General features: G+C 46.1%; 1 protein-coding gene across 11 annotated transcripts in view; it reads left to right on the top strand.

The window, feature by feature from the left end:
• RAD52 (RAD52 homolog, DNA repair protein) overlaps positions 1 to 24979 on the top strand; it is a 79923-nt gene that overhangs the window by 32391 nt on the left and 22553 nt on the right. For 5 of the 11 annotated variants that reach the window (XM_034935138.3, XM_055095239.2, XM_055095240.1 and 2 more), the window contains one exon: positions 23544 to 23645. The exons of 1 other annotated variant lie outside the window; for it this stretch is intronic. In XM_034935138.3, coding sequence (XP_034791029.2) covers positions 23562 to 23645 — 84 coding nt within the window. In that variant the 5' untranslated portion in view covers positions 23544 to 23561. 5 more of the 11 variants (XM_063593283.1, XM_063593282.1, XM_008973817.5 and 2 more) reach the window with 5 other exon arrangements.

Here is a 24979-nt window from a genome sequence, read left to right as displayed (position 1 = left end):
GAGGATCGCAGGGGAATTCAAAGACACACAATGTTATGACTAGATTTGGAAGCTGGCCGAGTTACTAATACCACCATAGGGTGCTTGAGGAAAATGCCCCCAACCTCCTCAAGCCAGCCTCCATCCTAGCTGAGTGCCCCACCCACTGCCACTTGTAGAAGGGCCTCTGAATCGCCACACCCACCCTGCAGGACCCAGATCCTTCCCATTTCAGCCTGTGTTCCACATGAAGCACACCATAGGCTGCCAGACACTTCATTGCCTGGCCCAGACCGTCAGTATTCTGTGGCCAGCAGCATTTTCCAAAAATGGCTGTAACAACAGCACTGGTTCTGCATGTTCTTCTTTCATGTGACCTCAACAGTCTCCCAGTGAGAGGTGGGGCTATGTTTTCTTCTCAGGCTAGGTCATAAAAGGCGATACAGGCTGGGCACAGTGGCTCATGCCTGTAATCCCAGCACATTGGAAGGCCAAGGCGGGCGGATCACTTGAGGTCAGGAGTTCGAGACCAGCCTGGCCAACATGGTGAAACCCTGTCTCTACTAAACATACAAAAATTAGCCAGGTATGGTGGCGAGCGCTTATAATCCCAGCTACTTGGGAGGCTGAGGCAGGAGAATGGCTTGAACCCAGGAGGCCGAGTTTGCAGTGAGCCAAGATCTGGCCATTGCACTCCAGCCTGGGCGACAAAAGCGAAACCCTGTCTCAAAAAATAAAATAAAATAGAAGGCAATACAGCTTTCTGACATTCTCCCGGAATGCTCACTCTTAGAACTCTGTCATGCACCCTGAGAAATCCCGTCTGCGGAGAGGCCCACATGGAGAGGAGCCCCATGTTCCTCCCAGCCCCGGAGCCCCCTTACCTCTGGGCTGGGAGCAGCACCTCCTTGCTGGCCACGCGAGTGAGCCATCCTGAAGAACAGATCCTGCAGCCCCCAGTCAAGCCACTGGCTCTTGCCACAGGTGCAGGGGCGAGACCGCCCTGGTGAGCACTGCCCACAACGAGATTCAGCAAAACAAATGATGATTCCGTCTCCAGAAAAATATTCCTGGTAACAAAGTAGGAAATTAATATGCGTAAAGCCCATTTTGGCTAATGCCTAAGCCAAATGGCAATTCTTTTTTTGTTTTTTATTATTTATTTATTTTTGAGACAGGGCCTCACTCTATTGCCCAGGCTGGAGTGCAGTGGCGCGATCTCCACTCACTGCAACCTCCACCTCCTGTGCCTCAGCCTCCAAAGTAGCTGGGACCACAGGTGTGTGCCACCACACCCAGCTAAAATTGTTTTGTATTTTTAGCAGAGATGGGTTCTCACTATGTTGCCCAGGATGATCTCGAACTCCTGGACTCAAGTGATTGACCCGCCTTGGCCTCCCAAACTGCTGAGATTACAGGCATGAGCCACCGTGCCCATCCAAAATGACAATTCTTTTTTTTTTTTTTTTTTTTTGAGACGAAGTTTTACTCTTGTTGCCTAGGCTGGAGCACAATGGCACGATCTTGGCTCACTGCAACCTCCTCCGCCTCCCGGGCTCAAGCGATTCTCCTGCCTCAGCCTCCCGAGTAGTTGGGATTACAGGCGCCCACCACCACGCCCAGCTAATTGTTTTTTTGTATTTTTAGTAGAGACGGGGTTTCACCATGTTGGCCAGGCTAGTCTCGAACTCCTGACCTCAGATGATCCACCTGCCTCGGCCTCCCAAAGTGCTGGGAATATAGGCATGAGCCACTGCACCCAGCCTCAAAATGGTAATTCTTAATAAGTGAAAATTTTATTTCCTTCTTTTCTTATTTGGCTTTTTTAAACAACTGAAATCTGAAGGTAGTTGGCCCAGATAAGGACTTTTGTCTGCATGGAATTTTTATGCTTCTCTCCTTTTATCAGGTGGGTTCATTGTAAGGTGTGGAAGTGAAAAAGAATGCAATTAACATTACAGAAACATCTATTAAATGTCAGATATTGTGTGCTTTATATCTCATCTAATAACTATAATCTTATAACTCATCTAATCTTCCCACAACTCTAACTAGTAGATGTTATTTATTCTCACTTTAAGAATAAGGAAATGGGGCCAGGCGGGGTGGCTCACGTCTGTAATCCTAGCACTTTGGGAGGCCGAGGTAGGCAGATCACCTGAGGTCAGGAGTTCAAGACCAGCCTGGCCAACATGGTGAAACCCTGTCTCTACTAAAAATACAAAAATTAGCCAGGTGTGGTGGCGGGTGCCTATAATCCCAGCTACTTGGGAGGCTGAGGCAGGAGGATCGCTTAAGCCCGGGAGACAGAGGTTGCAGTGAGCCAATATCGCACCACTGCACTCCAGCCTGAGTCAAGCAGCAAGATTCTGTCTCAAAACAAAACAAAACAGAATGTGTTTAGCTATAAGTAACAGAAAACCCAATCAACAGTGTTTTCATCCATAAGGATATTTACTGTTAACAAAAGGATTAGAAATAAGAGATTCCAGAATTTGCACTGTGGTTCCTATCAGGAGTAGCTATACAATTTGTGGGGCCCAATGCAAAATAATAAAACAGGGCCCCTTGTTAAAAATGATTAATAACTTATAGCAGCATAGAACATTGAACCAAGCACAGGGTTGTTCTAAGTGCTGAGGCCTATACGACAGGTTCAGAGGCTGAACCTGGTTCTAATGACATCAGAATTATGGGTTGGCTTCTGAAATTTTCTTGTCCCTGTTTATTGCGTTGGAAGATGGCTGTCGTAGTGCTAAACAGAAGAGGATGAACAAAAAAGTTCCCAGAAGACTTCCACTTGCATTCTGTTGGCCAGAGCTGAGTCATGTGGCTGCCCCTTGTTCAAGGGAGTATAGGAAGGGGAGTAGCAGGCAAAGGGAAGTAAATTGCTACAATGAACTTAGATCAATCCAGATTTAAGCTCTACAGAATAGTACATTGGGCTGGGCAGCCAACATGGTGAAACCCTCTCTCTACTAAAAATACAAAAATTAGCCGGGCATGGTGGTGCATGCCTGTAATCCCAGCTACTAGGGAGGCTAAGGCAGGAGAATTGCTTGAACCTGGGAGGTGGTGGTTGCAGTGAGCCGAGATGGCGCCACTGCACTCCAGCCTGGGTGCAACAGAGCAAGACTCCATCTCAAAAAAAAACCAAAAAAACAAAAATGCCCAGGTGCAGTGGCTCACACCTGTAACCCCAGCACTTTGGGAGACCGAGGCAGGCGGATCACAAGGTCAGGAGCTCGAGACCAGCCTGGCCAATATGGTGAACCCCGTCTCTAACAAAAATACAAAAAATTAGCTGGGCGTGGTGGCGTGTGCCTGTAGTCCCAGTTACTCGGGAGGCTGAGGCTGGAGAACTGCTTGAACCTGGGAGGTAGAGGTTGCAGTGAGTTGAGATTGCGCCACTGCACTATGGCCTGGGCGACAGAGTGTGACTCCGTCTCAAAAAAAAAAAGAAAGAAGAAGAAGAACAGTACATTGCTGTCCCAAATCAGGGTTCTGTTAGCAAGATAATGGGTTGGGGTTATGGCCATTGACTAAGCATCACTGTATCTTCTACAGATATCTTTACACAGTCGGCACACACTAAACCTTCCTATATCCTGTGGTTCATTCAAATTGGATTATACTGTAAACATACTCTTAATTTCTTGCCCTTGCATTCTTACTTATGCTTTGTCCTCTATTTAGAAGTCATCATACATAGGATTTTGTATGCATATAAATCTTACCCATACTTGGCAGTCTATTGAAAATGTCATTTCTGTCATGAAGAATTATCTGGTTCCCCCAATAGGGTGCAATTGTCCCACCTCTTAAATCCTTAAGAATACTTACCTTTAAATTCTAATTAATGTGTTTATTTACCTTATCACCCCTGTAGTGAATATTGTTTTGTCTGCCTAGCACTTAGTAAGGCATCTTGCTAATTGGGCCATAATAATGGGCATGCAACCCAATCCAGTGAGTCAGAGTCTTTCTCTGTAATTTTTCAAATTGGATCTAGGGAAAAGAATCCCCTTTCCTCACTGGTCACAGAATTAAAAAGTTGCATAACTGGAATGCTTTAGATATGTCCCTAATGTATCCCTAACCAATGCCATGTATCAAGGAAAATTCTAAATGAAAGATCCAATTAAAAAGAGTACTCTATCAAGGCTTAATTTAGAATTTTAATAGAAAAATATAAGTCATTATTTTTGCAACCTACAACCAGAAAGAGATTTTAAATACAATTCTAAAGGATTAATCAATAAGGAAAAATATCTATGACTGTTATTACATTTTTTTGGGGACAGGGGATGAAGTCTTGCTCTGTCGCCCAAGCTGTAGTGCAGCAGCACGATCTCAGCTCAATGCAACCTCCACCACCCGGGTTCAGGCGATTCTCATGCCTCTCAGCCTGCTGAGTAGCTGGGATTACAGGCGCGTGTCACCACACCTGGCTAATTTTTGTATTTTTTGTAGAGACAGGGTTTTGTCATGTTGGCCAGGCTGGTCTCAAACGCCTGACCTCAAGTGATCCACCTGCCTCGGCCTCCCAAAGTGCCAGGATTACAGGCGTGAGCCACCGTGCCCAGCCTGTTATTATAAAAAATTTAAGGATTTCTGTTTAGGAAATGACACTATGGACAAAGTTAATAAGCAGCTAACAGAGTAAGAGAAGATATTTACAAAGTCAAAATCTGACAAGAGATTAATATCTAGAATTTCAAAGAATACCTTCAAATCAACAAGAAAAAGGTAATGATCACATACAGAAATGGGTGAATGATATGAACAGCCAATTAAAAAACCAGAAAACCAAAAACTGAGCATGCACAGGAAGTGCTTAAAATCATTAGTAATCAGAAATATAATTTTTTTAAAAATAACATTTCACACTCATTACACTGGCAAAAGTTGTGAATCAGCATGATGTCAAGAATTGGCAGGGGTGTGGACATACAGGAACCCTCATGCAAGGGCGGTGGAGAGCAAGCTGTCATTACTCAGGCAAATAAAATAGACGTCTGTCACCCAACGGTTCCACTGCGGTGTGTACGGAACGTTCTCACACAGTTTATAAAGGAACATGTAGGAATATGTTCACTGTAGTATTATTTATGATGTTCACAGTGGGGAAGGTAGATGGGCGAAATATGGTGGATGTACACCATGGGAAATGCTGTGGCAGGCAGGCACGATGGATTAGAAATCACATTGTGTTAGTTTCCTAAAGCCATTGTAACAAATTACCACCAACTGGGTGGCTTAAAACATCAGAAATTTAGCTTCTCTCAGTTCTTGAGGCTCTAAGTCCAAGATTAAAGAACTTGGCACGGCCATGTTATGAAGTAAATAATACTACAGTGAATATGTTCATGTATGTCCCTTCGTAAATTGTATGAGGACTTTTTGTACACAGGAGTGCAATCACTGGGTCGTAGACATACACTTTATTTGACTAAGTAATGACAGCTTGCTCTCACAGCAGGGGAGGATACTTCCTTGCCTCTTCCAGTTTCCGGTGGCCTCATGTTCTTTGGCTTCTGGCATAATGACTGCAATCTCTGCCTCCATCTTCAGAGGGCTGCCTTCCTTCTGTCTTTGTCTCTGTTTTCTTATTTTTGTTTTTATTTTTTTTGAGACTGAGTCTCACTCTGTCGCTCAGGCTGGAGTGCAATGGCACAATCTTGGCTCATTGCAACCTCCACTTCCGGGTTCAAGCAATTCTCTTGCCTCAGCCTCCCGAGTAGCTGAGATTAAAGGTGTGTGCCACCATGCCCAGCTAATGTTTGTATTTTTAGTAAAGACGGGGTTTCAACATGCTGGCCAGGGTGGTCTCAAACTCCTGACCTCAAGTGATCTGCCCCCCTCCCAAAGTGCTGGGATTACAGGTGTGAGCCACCTGGCCTGGGTGTCTCCCTTCCCTCCCTCCCCCTCCCCTCCCCCCTCCCCCACCCCCTCCCTTCCTCCTCTCCCCCCTCCCCTCCCTTCCCCTTCCCCTTTTCCCTTCCCCCTTCCCCTCCCCTTCCCTTCCTCTCCCCTCCCTTCCCCTCCCCTTCCCCTCCCTTCCCTTCTCTTCTGTTCCTTTTCTTTTGAGACAGAGTTTTGTTCTTGTCGCCCAGGCTCAAGTGCAGTGACTCTATCTCGGCTCACTGCAAACTCCACCTCCCAGGTTCAAGCAATTCTCCTGCCTCAGCCTCCCAAGTAGCTGGGATTACAGGCACCCACCACCATGCCCAGCTAATTTTTGTATTTTTAGTAGACATGGGGTTTTACCGTGTTGGCCAGGCTGGTCTCGAACTGGCCAGGCTGGTCAAGGAGATCCTCCCGTCTTGACCTCCCAAAGTGTTGGCATTACAGGTGTGAGGCACCGAACCCAGCCTGTTTTCTTATAACAGCAATTATATTGAAGAAGGTCTATTCTGAATTGAGTATGACCTCATCCTACTTGATTACATCTACAAAGACCCCACTCTAATTAAGGTCACATTCACAAGTACTGGAGGTTATAATTTCTACCTGTCTTTTTGAGGAACACAATTCAACCCACAACAAAGAACAGCAGGAACTATTTTTAAAATGTAGTTTTTAGAGCTGAGCATGGTGGTGAGCACCTGTAGTCCCAGCTACTCAGGAGGCTGAGGCAGGAGGATTGCTTGAGCCCTGGAGTTTAAGACAAGCCTGAGAAACATAGTAAGAACCCCTCTCTAAAAAAATTTTTTTTAATTAGCCAGGCATAGTGTCATGCACCTGCAGTCCCAGCACTTTGGGAGGCCAAGGTGGGAGAACTGCTTGAGGCTAGGAGTTCAAGACCAGCCTGAGCAACATAGCAAGACCCTGCCTCCACCAAAAAAATGTTTTTTTACTTAGCTGGGCATGTAGCCCCTGTAATCCGAGCTACTTAGGAGACTGAAGCAGGAGGATCACTTGAGCCCAGGCATTTGAGGTTATAGCGAGCTATGACCGTGCCACTGCACCATAGCCTGGGCAGCAGAGTGAGGTGCTGTCTCTTAGAAAAAAATGTTTTTCATAAAAAAAAAGAAAACAATATAGTATATTCAATAACATGCAGGTAGGTAACTTTAAAATACATTTACCCCAAAAATTATGTTTCAGAATTTATAAAATTCAGCTAAAGGAGTTCTTAGAGGAAAATTTATAGTTTAATAGTTTAAATGCCTTTACTTAAAACAAAAAAAGGTTAAAATCATAGGTTTAGCTTCCACCATAAGAAACAAAAAGAAAGAAAAGTAAAGTAAACCTAAAGTGAGCAGAAGAAAGGAAGTGATTAAGATAACAATGAAAATCAGTGAAACAAACAAATGGAAAAACAATTGTAGTAATTAATAAAACCATGAGCTGGTTCTTTGAAAAGATAGGTAAAATTAATAAACATCTAGCTGGACTAGTGAAAAAAGGAGAGGACACAAATTACCAAAATCACAAACGAAAGGACACCACAAAGAAAACAACAGAGTGAGAGAAAATATTTGCAAACCATATATCCAATAAGGGGTTACTATCCTATTCTAAATATGTGAAGAAAACAAACAACTCATAGCAAAATCAGATCACACGACTAAAAAGGGGGCAAAGGGCACCAGGTGCACTGGTTTACACCTGTAATCCCAGTGCTTTGGAAGGCTGAGACAGGAGAATTGCTTGAGGCCAGGAGTTGTGAAAAGCCTGGACAACATAGAAAGACCTTGTCTCTACAAAAAAATTTTAGATTAGCCAGGTGTGGTAACATATGCTTGTAGTCCCAGCTACCTGGGAAGCTGAGGTGGGAGGATCACTTGAGCCCAGGAGTTAGAGGTTGCACTGAGCCATGATTACAGCACTGCAGTACAGTCTGGGCAACAGCTTGATAGCTTGAGACCCTGACTCTTAAAAAAAAAAATCATTTATCAAAAGATGACAAACAAATGATCAACAGGTTCATAAAAATGCTCAATATTGGCTGGGCACAGTGGCTCACACCTGTAATCCCAGCACTTTGGGAGGCTGAGGTGAGCAGATCACCTGAGGTTGGGAGTTCGAGACCAGCCTGACCAACATGGAGAAACTCTGTCTCTACTAAAAATTCCCCAGAGGCTGGGGATTAAGGGGCTGGGGGAGAGAATGGGGAGATGAAGATGTTGGCCTCAGGGTACAAAGTCACAGTTAAACAGGAGGAATACAGTTTTGAGATTTATTGCACAGCATGGTGACTATAGTTAATAATAATTTATTGTATATTTCAAAATTTCTAAGAGAGTAAGTTGAAAATATCTTGCCACAAAAACAATGATAAGTGGGCTAGGTGCAGTGGCTCATACCCGTAATCCTAGCACTTTGGGAGGCTGAGGCAAGAGGATCACTTGAGGCGAGGAGTTCAAGACCAGCCTGGGCAACATAGCAAGACCCTGTCGCTACAAAAACTTTTTTTTTTTTTTTTTTTTTTTGAGACGGAGTCTCGCTGTCGCCCAGGCTGGAGTGCAGTGGCCTGATCTCGGCTCACTGCAGGCTCCGTCCCCCGGGGTTCACGCCATTCTCCTGCCTCAGCCTCCCGAGTAGCTGGGACTACAGGCGCCCACCACCACGCCCGGCTAATTTTTTGTATTTTTAGTAGAGGCAGGGGTTTCCCCATGTTGCCCAGGCTGGTCTCGAACTCCTGACCTCGTGATCAGCCCGCCTCGGCGTCCAAAAGTGGTGGGATTACAGGCCTGAGCCACCACGCCCGGCCTCAGGGGACATTCTAGAGGGGACTTCGCCCCCCAAGCCGCACTTCTCCATTTCCCTGCGGTCGTCGCTAACCGAAGGCGCCATCCGGTGACGACTGGATGTGCGCGGCGGTGGTGAGGGGCCTGGAGAACCACCAGGTCCACCGCTGCCTCGGCCCGGGCGGAATCTGGGAAGGTCTCTGACAACCATTCATCCTAAGATTTTCCCAATTGTGCATGGGTGGGCGGGCCCCGCATCCTAATGGGCACTGGGCATGTGAAGTGTGAACCACCCGGGCCTAACTAGCCCCTGAAGGCCTGACGAAACCGCCAAGCCCACCAGGGGGCAGCAGAGATCCGACGGCCGCGGACCGAGGGAAGCTGGAGGGAAGTAGGAGGCAGAGGGCGCGCAGGGAAGCGGCAGGGCGAGCGGCTCAGAACGTAAAAGCCAGCACCGCGCCTCCAGGTTGCTTTACGGCTGCCGCAGAAGGCTTTGCGGCTCTTTTCCCCTCCGACTTGATTTACGGTTCCTTCTCTGGTCTGTTTTTTTTTTCCCCCTCCGGCGCTGGGCGTGGGTTCGGACCTTCTTCCCAGAGACGCTCGCACATCCTTCCCATTCTCCTCTGCGCGGCCTCCATCTAAGCTCTCTTCCCCTTGTCCATAGCCTAGATCGAGCTCCCTGTGTGCACCGCGCGCTGCCCGAGGCGCGTAAGTGGGGGAGGAGAGCGGCTTCCCCCGGGGTGGTTCTAGCCGTGGGTGTGGAGCGTGGGAAGGCTCAGCTTCCGGGTCGAGAACCTGGGGCTGCGGTGGACCTGATCCTGAGGTCTCAGCGTAGAGATGCGTCCAGAGGCCTGTTCTAGTTCGCCAGTGCAGTGAGGGGCTCAGTATCCGGGCTTCCCGAGAGGTGGGTAGGAAGGCGGGGTACAGGAAGCTTGGCACCGACGCGCCGGGACCCCACCGCGGTGCGGACAGCCAGGTGTCCGTGGTGGCGCTTCCTTGGAGATGCTGCCTGCAGACAGGCGTGGGGAATCTGAAGTTTGTGTTAATAGCTAAACGAAGTTGAGTTGCAGGGAGCGGGGGACGCTGGGAAGAAACGATTGATTTAAAAGGAATTTGACGCCGGGCATGGTGGCGGCATGCCTCCATGTTCCCGGGAGGTCAAGCCTGCAGTGAGCCGAGATCGCACCCGTACCACGACACTCCGTCCCGGGCGACAGAGCGAGACCCTGTCACGGGGGAAAAAATAAAAATAAAAATTTGACGCTCACTTTAGCTGAGTATTGAGCCTTGTTATAACATTGAGATAGAGGTCTGGCGCGGCGTCTCACACCTGTAATCCCAGAACTTTGGAAGGCCGATGCGGGAGGATCGCTTGAGGCCAGCAGTTCTACGCCAGCCTGGCTAACATAGCGAAACCCCGTCTCTACTAAAAATACAAAACTAGGCAGGCCTGGTGGCGGGCGCCTGTAATCCCCGCTACTCGGGAGGCGGAGGCATGAGAATCGCTTGAACCCAGTAGGCAGGTGTGCCGGTAAGCCGACATCGCACCACTGCACTCCAGCCTGGGGGACAGAGCGAGAATCCATCCAAAAAAAAAAAGTTATAATTCACGTACAATTAAATTCACTCCCTTCTTTAAAAAAAAGTGGAGACGTAGTCTCGCTCTGTTGCCCAGGCTGGAGTACAGTGGCGCCGTCTCGGCTCACTGCAACCTCCGCCTCCTGGGTTCAAGCGATTCTTTGCTTCAGCCTCCCAAGTAGCTGGAATTACAGGCGCATGCCACCACACCCAGCTACTTTGTATTTTTCACCATGTTGGTTAGGCTGGTCTCGAACTCCTCGCCCTTCCAAAGTTCAGGGATTACAGGTGTGAGCCACCACACCCAGTCTAAATTCACCCTTTTAAAGTGTGCAATTCAGTGGTTTTAATATATTCACAAGGTTGCGCAATCACCACTATTATCTAATTCCAGAACATTTTTATCATCCCTAAAAGAAACGTTAAAACCATTAGCAGACACCCATTATTTCCTCCTACTCCCAGCAGCACTAATCTATGAATTTACCCATTCTCAGTACTGTATTATACAATATTTGTTCTTTTGTGTTTGGTTTATTTCACTTCATGATTCAAAGTCCATCTATGTTGTATGTAGCATGTATCAACTTCATTTTTTAAATAACTGAATTATTTATTGTGTGGATATACCACATTTTGTTTCTCCATTTTTGATGGATACTGGTGGTTTTCTAGGCTTTCTAGATCTAGTCCTCCACAGAACTCGCAGTCTGAGGCACAGACATTTAAAACTTAAGTTTTTGGAAACTAGCATTTAACTCTTGGGTTGAGTCAGGTAATTCAGTGGCCTCAGGTCTGGTATCGTTTAGGGCAGTTTTTTTGTTGTTGTTTTTTTTTTTGAGATGAAGTTTCACTCTTGTTGCCCAGGGTGGAGTGCAATGGCGTATCTGGGCTCACTGCAACCTCACCTCCTGGGTTCAAGCGCTTCTCCTATCTCAGCCTCCTCGGTAACTGGGCTTACAGGCGCATGCCACTATGCCCGGCTAATTTTTGGTATTTTTAGTAGAGACAGGGTTTCACCATGTTGGCCATGCTGGTCTCGAACTCCTGACCTCAGGTGATCCACCCACCTCGGCCTCCCAAAGTGCTGGGATTACAGGTGTGAGCCACCGCGCCTGGGTGGGAGTTTTTTTGTCTGTTGTTTTTTGGGGGGACAGAGTTTCTCTCAGCCTCCTCGGTAACTGGGCTTACAGGCGCATGCCACTATGCCCGGCTAATTTTTGGTATTTTTAGTAGAGACAGGGTTTCACCATGTTGGCCATGCTGGTCTCGAACTCCTGACCTCAGGTGATCCACCCACCTCGGCCTCCCAAAGTGCTGGGATTACAGGTGTGAGCCACCACACCTGGGTGGGAGTTTTGTTTTTTTGTTTGTCTGTTGTTTTTTGGGGGGACAGAGTTTCGCTCTTGTTGCCCAGGCTGGAGTGCAGTGGCGAGATGTTGACTCACTGCCACTTCTGCCTCCCGGATTCAAGCGATTCTCCTGCCTCAGCCTCCCGAGTAGCTGGGATTACAGGTGTGCACCACCACACCCGGCTAATTTTGTATTTTTAGTAGAGAAGGGGTTTCTCCATGTTGGTCACGCTGGTCTCGAACTCCCTACCTCAGGTGATCCTCCCACCTTGGCCTCCCAAAGTGTTGGGATTACAGGCGTGAGCCACTGCGCCCCTCTGGGAGTGTTTTTTAAAATGTTCTATTCTCAGTTCACCACTTACCAGGTCGTTAATTATAGTGGTATCAAGCAGAGAAATGTTTGTGTGCTGGTCTTCTCAGGGAGGCAGAAACCATCAGAGATTGCTGTTGTGTAATGTACACCAAAACGTGTTATCTTGTAGTATAAACGGTGTAGTTGGAGATGAGTGTATGAAAAATGTAACTGAGCTAGCTGTGGGAGAGAGTAGTTGTGAAAAATTTTGAGTCACCCACTGTATGCTTTCCCAGCTATGTTCAAATAAGGTGACACTCTGCCTTTCTGTTTCAGCTCTAAAACTGTTCATAAGTGTTCTTTTGGCTGTATACGTAGTGCCATGTTTTTTTGTATTTTTGTGCTTTTGGTGATTTTGCTGTTTATAGTGGCCTCCAAGAATAGAGTGCTGTCTAGCATTTCCAAGTTGAAGGCTGTGATATATCTTACAGAGAAAAGATAAGCTTTTAGGTTAGCTTTGTTCAGGCATCACTTTTGTTGTTGGCTGTGAGTTCATGTTACTGCATCAACAATATATATTAAATAAGATATCTTTAAACAGAAGCACGCATAAAACAAGGTTATGTATTGGCCTGTTGAGTAACCCTGTATTTCCCCTGGGAGCAGTGGCTCAGTATTTGCTAGTTCAGTGTTCATGATGGCTTTACAGGACATAACTACCCTGAATAATGAGAACTGACTGTCTCAGTAGTGCTTCAAGGGCAGAAAGCCTAGTGGATATTTTTCCATCTCTGCAGCTTTTAGCATTTCTTCACTCAAGGCACTCATTTTTAATATTGAACTGGCAGTTTTGATGTGGAGAGAAGCTAAAATAAGGCTAAAATGCTCTTCATACTATGTGCTGAGTGGGGACTGTGCTGAGTGTTGGGGATTCAGTGATTAGTGTATGGCCCCGCAGTTCTCTAATGGCTGAGTGTGGGAGTGCAGAGAAATGATCAGTGTGAGGGAATTAATCCTATGTTCCCACAGATTTTTTTTTTTTTTTTTTTTGAGACGGAGTTTCACTCTTGTCGCCCAGGCTGGAGTGCGGTGGCGTGATCTCGGCTCACTGCAACCTCCGTCTCCCAGGTTCAAGCGATTCTCCTGCCTCAACCTCCCGAGTAGCTGGGATTACAGGTACACCGTGCCCAGCTAATTTTTGTATTTTTAGTAGAGACGGAGTTTCACCATGTTGGCCGGGCTGGTCTCGAACTCCTGACCTCATGATCTGCCTGCCTCGGCCTCCCAAAGTGCTGGGATTACTGGGTTCCCACAAATTTTAAGACTTACTTCAGGCCAGGTGTGGTGGCTTATGCCTGTAATCCCAGCATTTTGGGAGGCTGAGGTGGGCAGAACACCTGAGGTCGGGAGTTCAAGACCAGCCTGGCCAACATGGTGAAACCCCTGCCTCTACTAAAAATACAGAAAATTAGCTGGGTGTGGTCGCGCATGCCTGTAGTTCCAGCTACTCAGGAGGCTGAGGCACCAGAATCACTTGAACCTGGGAGGTGGAGGTTGCAGTGAGCTGAGATTGCGCCACTGTACTCCAGCCTGGGCAACAGAGCGTCTCCCCCTCAAAAAAAAAAGACATACTTCAGAGTGTGATGAGCTGCATAAGGCTTTAGAGGTAATGACATTTTGAGATTTCAATTAAAAATTTTTTTTCTACTTTTTTTTTTTGAGACAGAGTCTCACTCTTGCTCAGGCTAGAGTGCAGTGGTGCGATCTTGGCTCACTGCAACCTTCGCCTCCTGGATTCAAGCGATTCTTGTGCCTTAGCCTCCTGAGGAGCTGAGATTACAGGCACCTGCCACCATTCCCGGCTAATTTTTGTATCTTTAGTAGAGAAGAGGTTTCACCATGTTAGCCAGGCTGGTCTTGAACTCCTGACCTCAGGTGATCTGTCTGCATTGGCCTTCCAAAGTGCTGAGATTACAGATGTGAGCCACCGTGCCTGGCCACTTTTTTTCTACTTTTGCTAATTTTTTTAAAGTATCATGAACATTATAGTACTGTGTTCATAAATGAAAATAAAAGAAACTTGCTCCAGTCTTGTTCATCAAGCCGTTCTTGACCTTCGCAGTCAGAATCTCACCCATCACCTTGTCACATCTCCCTCTTGATCTGTATATCCAGAGTCCACCTGACACGCTTCTTCAGCCCTCCACATATAATAATAAATGCTTTTGTGAGCCGAGATTGTGCCATTGCACTGCAGCTTGGGCAACAGTGTGAGACTCCTCAAAAAAAAAAAAGAAAAAAAAATGCTTTTCGGTGATAAGGAAATGGAGAAGAATAAAACATCTTTGCCAGTCTTTACCTTTTTAATATCTTGAATTCATGATTTCTTGCCATAGCCACTATCCTAGTCCAGGCTCTCTCCCTTCTACCCCTGACTTGTTGTTTTTTTTTTTTTACCATGTTTTTATTTCCTCTGGGAAAACACCTATCAGAATTTTGGGATCATATGACAGATATATATTTTATTTATTTCTTTCTTTTTTGAGACAGGGTCTTCCTCTGTTGCCCAGGCTGGAGTGTAGTGGTGTATGATCATGGCTGTCTGCAGCCTTGACCCCTTCCTCACCCCCGCTCAAGTGATCCTCCCACCACAGCTTCCTGAGTAGCTGGGACTGCCGGCATGCTCCACCATGCCCGACTAACGTTTTGCTGCTTGTAGAGACAGCCATGTTCCCTAGGCTTGTCTTGAACTCCTGAGCCTCAAGCGATCCTTCCACTTCAGCCTCAAGTGCTGGGATTACAGGCGTGAGCCACCACTCCTGGCTACTTAATTTCTTTCTTTCTTTTTTTTTGAGACAGTCTCGTTCTGTCACCCAGGCTGGAGTGCAGTGGGGTGATCTCTTCTCACTGCAGCCTCTACCTTCCAGGCTGAAGCAAGCCTTCCACCGCAGCCCCCTGAGTAGCTAGGACTACGGGAACATGCCACCAGGCCCAGCTAATTTTTGTATTTTTTGTAGAGATGGAGTTTCATGATGTTGGCCAGGCTGGTCTTGAACTCCTCACCTCATGCAATCTGCCTGCCTCAGCCTCCCAAAGTGCTGGGATTACAGGTGTGAGCAACTGCACCCAGCGGGCCCCGCCCAGACCTATTTTCAAAATTAGAAAACCGTGAGGCTTCTGGAAGAAGATGAGAAGAATATCTTCATGACCTGAGTGTGTGCAAAGGTTTCTTAGGGCTCAGGATGCCATAGAGTCACTTAAAAAAGCAAAAAAAACCCCAAACACACACAAAGATAAATATGATTGATTACATCAAAATGTAATCACAGACTACTCTAAGAAAATGAATGGGGAAACACAGGGACCTATTTGACAAAAGACTGATATTCAAGATATATAAAGAACCAATAGGCCAGGCGCGGTGGCTCACGTCTGTAATCCTGGCACTTTGGGAGGCCGAGGCGGGGGAATCACTTGAGCTCAGGAGTTCGAGACCAGCCTGAGCAACATAGTGAAACCCCATCTCTACTAAAAATACAAGAATTAGAATTAGCTGGGCGTGATGGCACATGCCTGTAGTCCCAGTTACTCGGGAGGCTGAGGCTGGAGAATTGCTTCAATCAGGAAGATGGAGGTTGCAGTGAGCCGAGATTGTGCCACCGCACTCCAGCCTGGGCGACTGAACAAGACTTCATCTCAAAAAAACCAGTAGGGCTCCAGGCCTGGGATTGGGCCTCTGCTGCTCTACTCCCTGGACGTGTGGCTCCGTCCTTGGAGTAGGCCTTTGGTTTTCATGAAGAGTAGTGTGCATTAACAGCTGAGTGGTTTTATCAGCCTGTTTCCTGCCAACAGTGTATGAGAGTTCCAGTTGCTTTACATCCTTGCCAGCGTTTGGTGTTGTCAGTCTTTTGAGTTATTCTGATGGGTGTGGTGTGTCATGGTCATAATTTTAGTCCTCAGTCACTAATGGTGTTGAGGACTTTTTCCTGTACCCATGACAATGTACGTCTTCCTTTGTGAAGTGCCTGCTCAAATCTTTTGCCCATTTTACATTGGGTTGTGTGTCTTTTTATTATTGAGTTGTAGCAGTTATTTATATAACCTTTATATGCTGGTTACCTGTCCTCTGTCTGGTTGCCTATTCATTTTCTTAGAGTTGTCTGATGAACAGAAGTTTTACATTTTGATGTAATCAGTTTTCTCTTATATTTTCTTTTATAGTTATTGCTTTCTGAGTCCTAGGAAATCCTGGCTACCTTCAGGCTGTGAAGATAATCTTTCATGTTTTCTTCTGTAAGTTTTTTTTTTTCGAGACAGAGTCTTGCTCTGTCGTCCAGGCTGGAGTGCGGTGATGCGATCTCCACTCACTGCAACCTCTGCCTCCCAGGTTCAAGCGATTCTCCTGCCCCAGCCTCCCGAGTAGCTGGGATTACAGACATGCGCCACCACGCCCAACTAATTTTTGTATTTTTATTAGAGACAGGGTTTCACCAGGTTGGCCAGGTTGGTCTTGAGCTCTTGACCTTGTGATCCACCCGCCTTGGCCTCCCAACATGCTGGGATTATAGGCGTGAGCCACCGTGCCCGGCCTATAAATTTTATAGTTTTAGTTTTATGTTTAAGCCTATCACCCATCTCTAGTTTAGGTGAATGGTGTGAGATATAATTAAATATTAATTTTTTTTTCCATATAGATATCCAGTCATTCCAGCACCATTTGTTGAAAATGCTATTGTATTGCATTTTCGAAATTAAGATGACTGTACAAATGGTAATTGATGTCTGCACTCCCTTTTCTGTTCCATTGTTCAATCCTTGTGTTAGTACCACACTTTTAATTACTGTAGCTTTTTAGTAAGTCTTGAAGTCATGTAGTTGTAGGTCTTCCAATTTTGTTGTTTTAAAGCTTGATGTGAATATTCTAAATCCTCTGCATTTCCATATAAATATCAGAATTATCTTTACCAGTTTTACAGAAAAGTCTGGTAAAGTTGTGATTGGGATTGCATTGAATCTATGGATCAATTTGGAAAGAAATGACACCTAAACAGTATTGAGTCTTCAAATATATGAACTTGGTGCATTTTCCTTCTTATTTAAGCCTTTTAAAATTTCTTTTTAGGCCAGGCACGGTGGCTTATGCCTGTAATCCCAGCACTTTGGGAGTCTGCAGCGGGCAGATCAGCTGAGGTCAGGAGTTCGAGACCAGCCTGGCCAACATGGTGAAACCCCGTCTCTACTAAAAATACAAAAATTAGCCAGGTATGGTGGCAGGTGCCTGTAGTCTCAGCTACTTGGGAGGGTGAGGCAGGAGAACTGCTTGAACTTGCTCAGGAGGTGGAGGTTGCAGTGAGCTGAGATACTGCCATTGCACTCCAGCCTGGGCAACAAGAGCAAAACTCTGTCTCAAAAAATAATAATAATAAAAATAAAAATTTCGGGCCAGGTGTGGTGGCTCACACCTGTAATCCCAGCAATTTGGGAGGCTGAGCCGGGTGGATCACCTGAGGTCGGGAGTTTGAGACCAGCCTGACCAACATGGAGAAACCCTGTCTCTACGAAAAATACAAAATTTGCCAGGCGTGGTGGCGCATGCCTGTAATCCCAGCTACTCTGGAGGCTGAGGCAGGAGAATCACTTGAACCTGGGAGGCAGAGGTTGCAGTGAGCCGAGATGGTGCCATTGCACTCCAGCCTGGGCAACGAGTGAAACTCTGTCTCAAAAAAAAAAAAATTCTTTTTAGTTCTGTTTTATGGTTTTCAATTCAGAAGTCTTATACATATTTTGTTAAATTTATTTCTAGATATGTTTCTTACCTTTATTGTAAAATGGAGCCATCATTTGCATCATTCATTACTCTGTGTGTAATGTGTTATCATTCTCTGCCTGCTTTCAAGATTTTCTCTTTATTTTTGTTTTTTAGCAGTTTGTCTGTGGTGTATCTAGGTGTCATTTTATTTGTATTTATCCAGAGATTTATTCTTGAGATTTGCAGAGCTTCTTAAATCTGTAAATTTATGTCTGTCAGCCAATTTGGGAAATTTGGAGCTATTAGTTTTAAAAATATTTCTTCTGTTCCATTCTCTTTCACTTCTGGGACTTCAATTATATGTGAGTTAGACATTTGGATATTAGCCCACAGGATCCTGAGGTTCTTTCATTCTTTTCAATCTTTTTTTTCCTCTAAGTTTGCATTTCGTGAGCAGGAGTGACAGTCATTCAGGATGATTTTTGAGATTCCTAGTTCAAGAGTAGTTTTGTAGGTGTAGTCAAGTATGGCTTCTAATTCTACTAGAAGGCTTTTGTTGTCAGGGAGGTGGTTCTATGTCCTTCGGCTCTTAAATTCTCTTTTGTGTCTTTCATAGCACAGTTTTCAGAGGGTACCCTCTCTCTTTGGTTTGGTTTTGTTTTTTTTTTTTTTTGACGGAGACTTGCTCTGTCTCCAGGCTGGAGTGCAGTGGCGCAATCTCGGCTCACTGCAACCTCTGCCTCCCAGGTTCAAGCGATTCTCCTGCCTCAGCCTCCAGAGTAGCTGGGATTACAGGCGCACTCAACCACGCCCACCTAATTTTTGTATTTTCAGTAGAGACAGGGTTTCACCATCTTGGCCAGGCTGGTCTCGAACTCCTGACCTCGTGATTCGCCTGCCTCAGCTTCCCAGAGTGCTGGGATTACAGGCATGAGCCACTGCGCCCAGTGCGCCCAGCCCTCTTCTCTCTTCTTTGCATCTGTCTTCCTATCTGGATCCCTCTTTGCTGTCCTTAAAGAGCTGGGATGAGAGGTTGAGAAACATCTCTATAAGAAATTGATGTTTTTCTACTTACGGGTAATTAGAAGCTTGTGTATTTTCAGTCTTCTAAGTATGTTGAAGATATGAGATGTTGGTGATTTTCTTTGTTTCTCCAGTTGGTTGGTCTGTGTAGTTTTTGGAGGATGTGTTTGGATATTTGGATTTATATAGCTGCCATAATCTTGGCTATGCAGGTAGTCTTTCCTGACACTTCATCCTGAAAGATTTGAAGCCTTTGGACAAATTTTACAATGGGCTGGGTGCAGTGGCTCACGTCTGTAATCCCAGTGCTTTGGGAGGCTGGGCAGGAAGATTGCCTGAGCCCAGGAGTTTGAGACCAGCCTGGACAACATAGTGAGACCCGTGTCTCTACAAAAAATAAAAAATATGCTGTGTGTGGCATTATACAACTGTAGTCCCAGCTACTCAGGAGGCTGAGGTGGGAAGATCACGAGCCAAGGAGTTTGAGGGTACGGTGAGCCATGATCGCCTCACTGCACTGGGTGGCACAGCGAGACTGTCTCAAAAAAAAAAAAAATTTATGATTAATGTCTGCATATCCTTCACCTAGGTTCATAAATTTGTACTTTTGCTTTATCTACTTGCCTTTTTCTCTCTCTCTACACACACACACACACACACACACACACACAATTAGTTGAATGAATTGAGAGTAAGTTGCAGAAAACATGACACTTTACTCCAATACTGCATCATACAAAATCATACATCTAGTGATAGGCCATTGTCCTACAGAATCATGATATAATCATCACACTAACCAGCTGTGGTGGTGCACACCTGTAGTCTATGCTACTCGGGAGGCTGAGGCAGAAGGATCACTTGAGCCCAGGAGGTTGTGGCTGCAGTCTCATATTCATCCCATCATCAGATTTCTCCCATTGTCCTAATAATATTCTTTATAGCTTTTCTTTATCCCTGATCCGAAATTTCATTGAAGATCACACAGTGCATTTAGTTGTCATGCCTCTTAAGTCTTTATTTATTTATTATTTATTTTTTGAGATGGAGTCTTGCTCTGTTACCCAGACTGGAGTGCAGTGGCATGATCTTGGCTCATGCAACCTCCACCCACTGGGTTCAAGTGATTATCCTGCTTCAGCCTCCCGCATTGCTGGGACTACAGGTGTGTGCCACCATGCCCGGCTACTTTTTATATTTTTAGTAGAGACTGGAATTGTACCATGTTGGCCAGGCTGGTCTTGAACTCCTGAGCTCAGATGATCCACCCGCCTTGGCCTCCCAAAGTGCTGGGATTACAGGCGTGGGCCACCACACCCAGCCTTAAGCCTCTTTTAACATAGAAGAGTTCACCAGCCCTTCTATTTTGTTTTGCTTTTTGAGACACTGATGCTTTGGAGAGTCCAGGCCAGTTGCTTTGTAGATTTCAACTTGTTTGATTGTTTCCTGATGATTAGGTTGGTAGAAATACTACCTCAGTGATGGGACCTTCTTAGTGCGTCCATCAGGAAGCACATGATGTGACTGTAATTGGTGACATTAAGTTTGATTCCTTAATAATTAAGGTGGTAACTCCCAGGTTTCTACATTGTAAAGGCATCTTTTGCTGCCCTCCTTTTTATTCCCAAGTAGTTTATTTGGAGATTAGTCCTTTACACAGTAGAGGAGCGGGGAAGGGAGACAGGAAAGGAAAGTTTGACAACAAAGGGCGAGTTTTCAAGCCTGTTGCCACGGGGGAACCTAATTCCACTGGGGAAGCTCATGGCTTGGTGATGTTCCACAGAGGGGTCAGAAATTTAGCGTATTTCAACACCAGCTCCTGTCAGGCACCATTTGAGGGCTGCTGCCAGGGTGGTTCAATTTTCTGGTGCTTACAGCTTGCCATAAACAGGTGCAAAGTAGTCTGGATACCAAAGAAAGCTCTCAGGTAACAAGATGCAGATGTTGGCATTTGGAAGTCAGAATAGGGTGCACTATTGTGGTAAGAGCTGAAGGGATGGCTGGGCGCGGTGGCTCACACCTGTAATCCCAGCACTGTGGGAGGATGAGGTGGGCGGATCACCTGAGGTCAGAAGTTCGAGAGCAGCCTGGCCAACATGACAAAACCCCGTCTCTACTAAAAATACAAAAATTAGCCAGGTGTGGTGGTGGATGCCTGTAATCCCAGCTATTCAGTAGGCTGAGGCAGGAGAATTGCTTGAATCTGGGAGGTGTAGGTTGCAGTGAGCTGAGATCACACCACTCTGCACTCCAGCCTGGGTGACAGAGCGAGACTCCGTCTCAGAAAAAAAAAAGTGCTGGGATTACAGGCGTGAGCCACCACGCCCGGCCCTGTCTCTACTAAAAATGCAAAATTTAGCCGGGCATGGTGGCGCACACCTGTAATCTCAGCTACTCAGAGACTGAAGCAGCAGATTCGCTTGAACCCAGGAGGTGAAGGTTGCAGTGAGCTGAGACCACACCACTGCAGGGCAGCCTAGGCGACAAGAGCGAAACGCTTGCAAAAAAAAAAAAAAAAAAAAAAATGATTCACAGGTGATGGTGATGCTGCTGGTTAAGGAAGTGAAGTGGCTTTTTGCTCTGTAGCCTTCCTGAATGTTGGGGCCTCCTGCTCTTCATTTGTTTCATTTCTATTAAGTCTCCTCCCTCCAGCTATCTTGTTAGCTCCTGGAAAGCATTTCAGTGATTGTGGCTTCTATTTCTTTTTGACCCCACAGTGTCCAGGGTCATGCTGCCTATATAGTAGTGAGCAGTAAGTTGAGGTTTTTAAAAACTTTATTATTATTATTTTTGAGATGGAGTCTTGTTCTGTCACCCAGGCTGGAGTGCAGTGGCACAATCTCAGTTCACTGCAACCTCTGCCTCCCAAGTTCAAGTGATTCTCCTGCCTCAGCCTCCCGAGTAGCTGGGACTACAGGCGCCTGCCACCACATCCGGCTAATTTTTTTGTATTTTTAGTACAGATGGGGTTTCACTATGTTGGTCAGGCTGATCTCAAACTCCTGACCTCAGGTGATCCGCCTGCTTTGGCTTCCCAAAGTGTTAGGGTTACAGGTGTGAGCCACCACACCTGGCCGGTTTTTTTAAACTTTAAAACAGATTCACTTGATTTTTCTTCCCTACCCCCCAGCTTTTTTGAGATATGACTGACAAAAATTGTATATATTTAGGGTGTACAATGTGATGATTTGATATGTGAATGCACTGTGAAATGATTACCACAGTCAAGGTAATTCACATATCCACCACCTCCCAGTTACCCTCTTAGCTAGTACAGGTTGGGTATTGCTTCACTGAAATGCTTTGGGACCAGAAGTGTTTTGGACTTCAGATTTTGGAATATTTGAATATATATAATCAGATATCTTGGGAAGGGGACCCAAGTCTAAACATGAAATTCATTTGTTTTCAGAGCCTAAAGATGATTTTTTTTTTTTTTTTGAGATGGAGGCTCACTCTGTCGCCCAGGCTGGAGTGCCGTGGCACAATCTCGGCTCACTGCAACCTCTGCCTCCCGGGTTCAAGCGATTCTCCCACCTCTGCCTCCCGGGTTCAAGCGATTCTCCTACCTCAGCCTCCCGAGTAGCTGGAATTACAGGCTCGCACTACCACACCTAGCTAATTTTTGTATTTTTATAAAGACATTGCACCATGTTGGCCAGGCTGGTCTCGAACTCCTGACCTCAGGTGATCCGCCCGCCTCAGCCTCCCAAAGTGCTGGGATTATAGGTGTCAGTGACTGCGTCTGGCTGATAATTGAATTTTTCTCTTGGAGAAGCTGAATAAACTGTGTGTTGTGTGCCTGCCTTTTTTTTGTTTTTTTTTTTTTTTTGAGACAGAGTCAGACACTCTGTCACCCAGGCTGGAATGCGATGGGGTGGTCATAGCTCACTGCAGCCTCAAACTCCTGAGCTCAAGCGATCCTCCCACATCGGCCTCCTAAGTAGCATAGCACCACGCCTGGCTAATTTTTAAATTTTTTGTAGTGATGGGGTTTTGCTGTCTAGGCTAGTCTCAAACTCCTGGGCTCAAGCAGTCCTTCTGCCTTGGCCTCCCAAGGTGGTAGGATTATAGGTTTGAGCCACCATGCCTGGCCATTACCTGTGTTTTGACTATAACACATCATGTTGGCACTCAAAACGTTTTGGATTTTGGAGCATTTTGAATTTTGGATTTTTGGATTAGCAATGTTCCACCTATAGTACATTTTTTGTTTGCTTTCCCATAAAGAATTTTTTGTAATTTTGATTTTATAGTTCTAAATGTAATATATTCTTATTGTAAAAATCACCTTTAATAGCACCGCCAGAATAGCAAACATGTTAACAGAAAGGTAGAAGTAGACCTTAAAGAATCTTCAGCAGCTTGAGAGACCACAGCTAACCACTGAGGAACTCTGTTCTGGATTGGAGCAGTGCTTAGAAGCTTATAAATAACTCTTAGGGTATTGCATACGGATTCTTTTTTTTTTTTTTTTTTTTTTTTTTTTCCTGAAATGGAGTCTCGCTCTGTCGCCCAGGCTGGAGTGCAGGGTGTGATCTCAGATCACTGCAACCTCCGCCTCCTGGGTTCAAGCAATTCTTTGCCTCAGCCTCCCGAGTAGCTGGGATTACAGGCGCCTGCCACCATGCCCAGCTAATTTTTTTGGATTTTTAGTAGAGAGGGGGTTTCACCATGTTAGCCAGGATGGTCTCCATCTCCTGACCTTGTGATCCATCCACCTCGGCCTCCCAAAGTGCTGGGATTACAGGCCTGAGCCACTGTGCCTGGCCACATAAGGATTCTTTATGTGATTTTTCAGTAGAGGCTCTTGCCTTTTACTTTAAACATTCTTTGAGGGTTGTTGTTTTTTTTTCCGCCTTTTATTTATATAGAGGTCAACCAGAATCAAGATGTCTGGGACTGAGGAAGCAATTCTTGGAGGACGTGACAGCCATCCTGCTGCTGGCGGCGGCTCGGTGTTATGCTTTGGACAGGTAACTGTGGTTCCTTCATGCCGGGAAAGAATGAGGTGAAGTGAGTAAAGTTAGGGCAAGGCAGTTTATAGAGCATCGTAGTACATGTGTGAGCAGTACCTAGTACGTTTACCTAGTACGTGCGGGAGCAGTACCTAGAACGTTGACGTGGTACGTGCGTGGGCAGTACCTGGTACGTTGACGCGGTACGTGCGGGGGCAGTACCTAGAACGTTGACGCGGTACGTGCGGGGGCAGTAGCTAGTACGTTGACGCGGTACGTGCGGGGGCAGTACCTAGAACGTTGACGCGGTACGTGCGGGGGCAGTACCTAGAACGTTGACGCGGTACGTGCGGGGGCAGTACCTAGTACGTTGACGCGGTGCGTGCGGGGGCAGTAGCTAGTACGTTCACGCGGTGCGTGCGGGGGCAGTACCTAGAACGTTTACGCGGTGCGTGCGTGGGCAGTAGCTAGTACGTTGACGCGGTGCGTGCGTGGGCAGTACCTAGTACGTTTACATAGTACATGTGTGAGCTATTTGTTATTGGTTTTTCCTTTAGATGCATTTTTTGGGAGTCTTGTGAACTCTGGAGGGCATTTTGGAATGTTAGCTATCAAAAGACTGATAGTACTGGGGATTAGATTTAGATTTTAAATTTTTTGTGGGGGGGATAGATAACATTTGTATGACATCAAATTCAAAATGAAACTGTGAAAATCTCCCTATTTCCTATTGCCCCTGTGTGCATGCCACCCAGTTCTATTTCTTTTTTTTTTTTCGAGACTGAGTCTTGCTTTGTCACCCAGGCTGCAGTGCAGTGGTGCGAGCTCAGCTCACTGCAACCTCCACCCTCTGGATTCAAGCAATTCTCCTGCCTCAGCCTCCCAAGTAGCTGGGATAACAGGCATGCACCACCATGGCCAGCTAATTTTTATATTTTTAGTAGAGATGGGGTTTAACCATGTTGGCCAGGCTGGTCTCGAACTCCTGACCTCAGGTGATCCGCCTGCCTTGGCTTCCCAAAGTGTTTGGATTACAGGCGTGAGCCACCACGCCCGGGCTTAATTTTTTTGTATTTTTAGTAGAGATGTGGTTTCACCATGTTGGCCAGGGTAGTCTTGAACTCCTGACCTCGTGATCTGCCTGCCTCGGCCTCCTAAATGCTGGGATTACATGCATGAGCCACCGCGCCTGGCTCCAGTTGTCTTGGAGGCATGGAAAGTTACTGGGGGTCCTGTTCCTTGTAGGGACATTGTGTGCACAGAAAAGAGTTTCTTGCTTTGTCCACCCAAACTCCATCTTTGTCTTTAGCAGAGAGTTGTGAGTATTCATCTCATCCGAGCAGGGCAAGGGG

The sequence above is a fragment of the Pan paniscus genome, chromosome 10 (genome assembly GCF_029289425.2).
Source record: "Pan paniscus chromosome 10, NHGRI_mPanPan1-v2.0_pri, whole genome shotgun sequence".
NCBI classification, from domain to species: Eukaryota; Metazoa; Chordata; class Mammalia; order Primates; family Hominidae; genus Pan; species Pan paniscus.
Note: the sequence above shows the minus strand (reverse complement) of the source record. Positions and strands in the feature narration are given on the sequence as shown.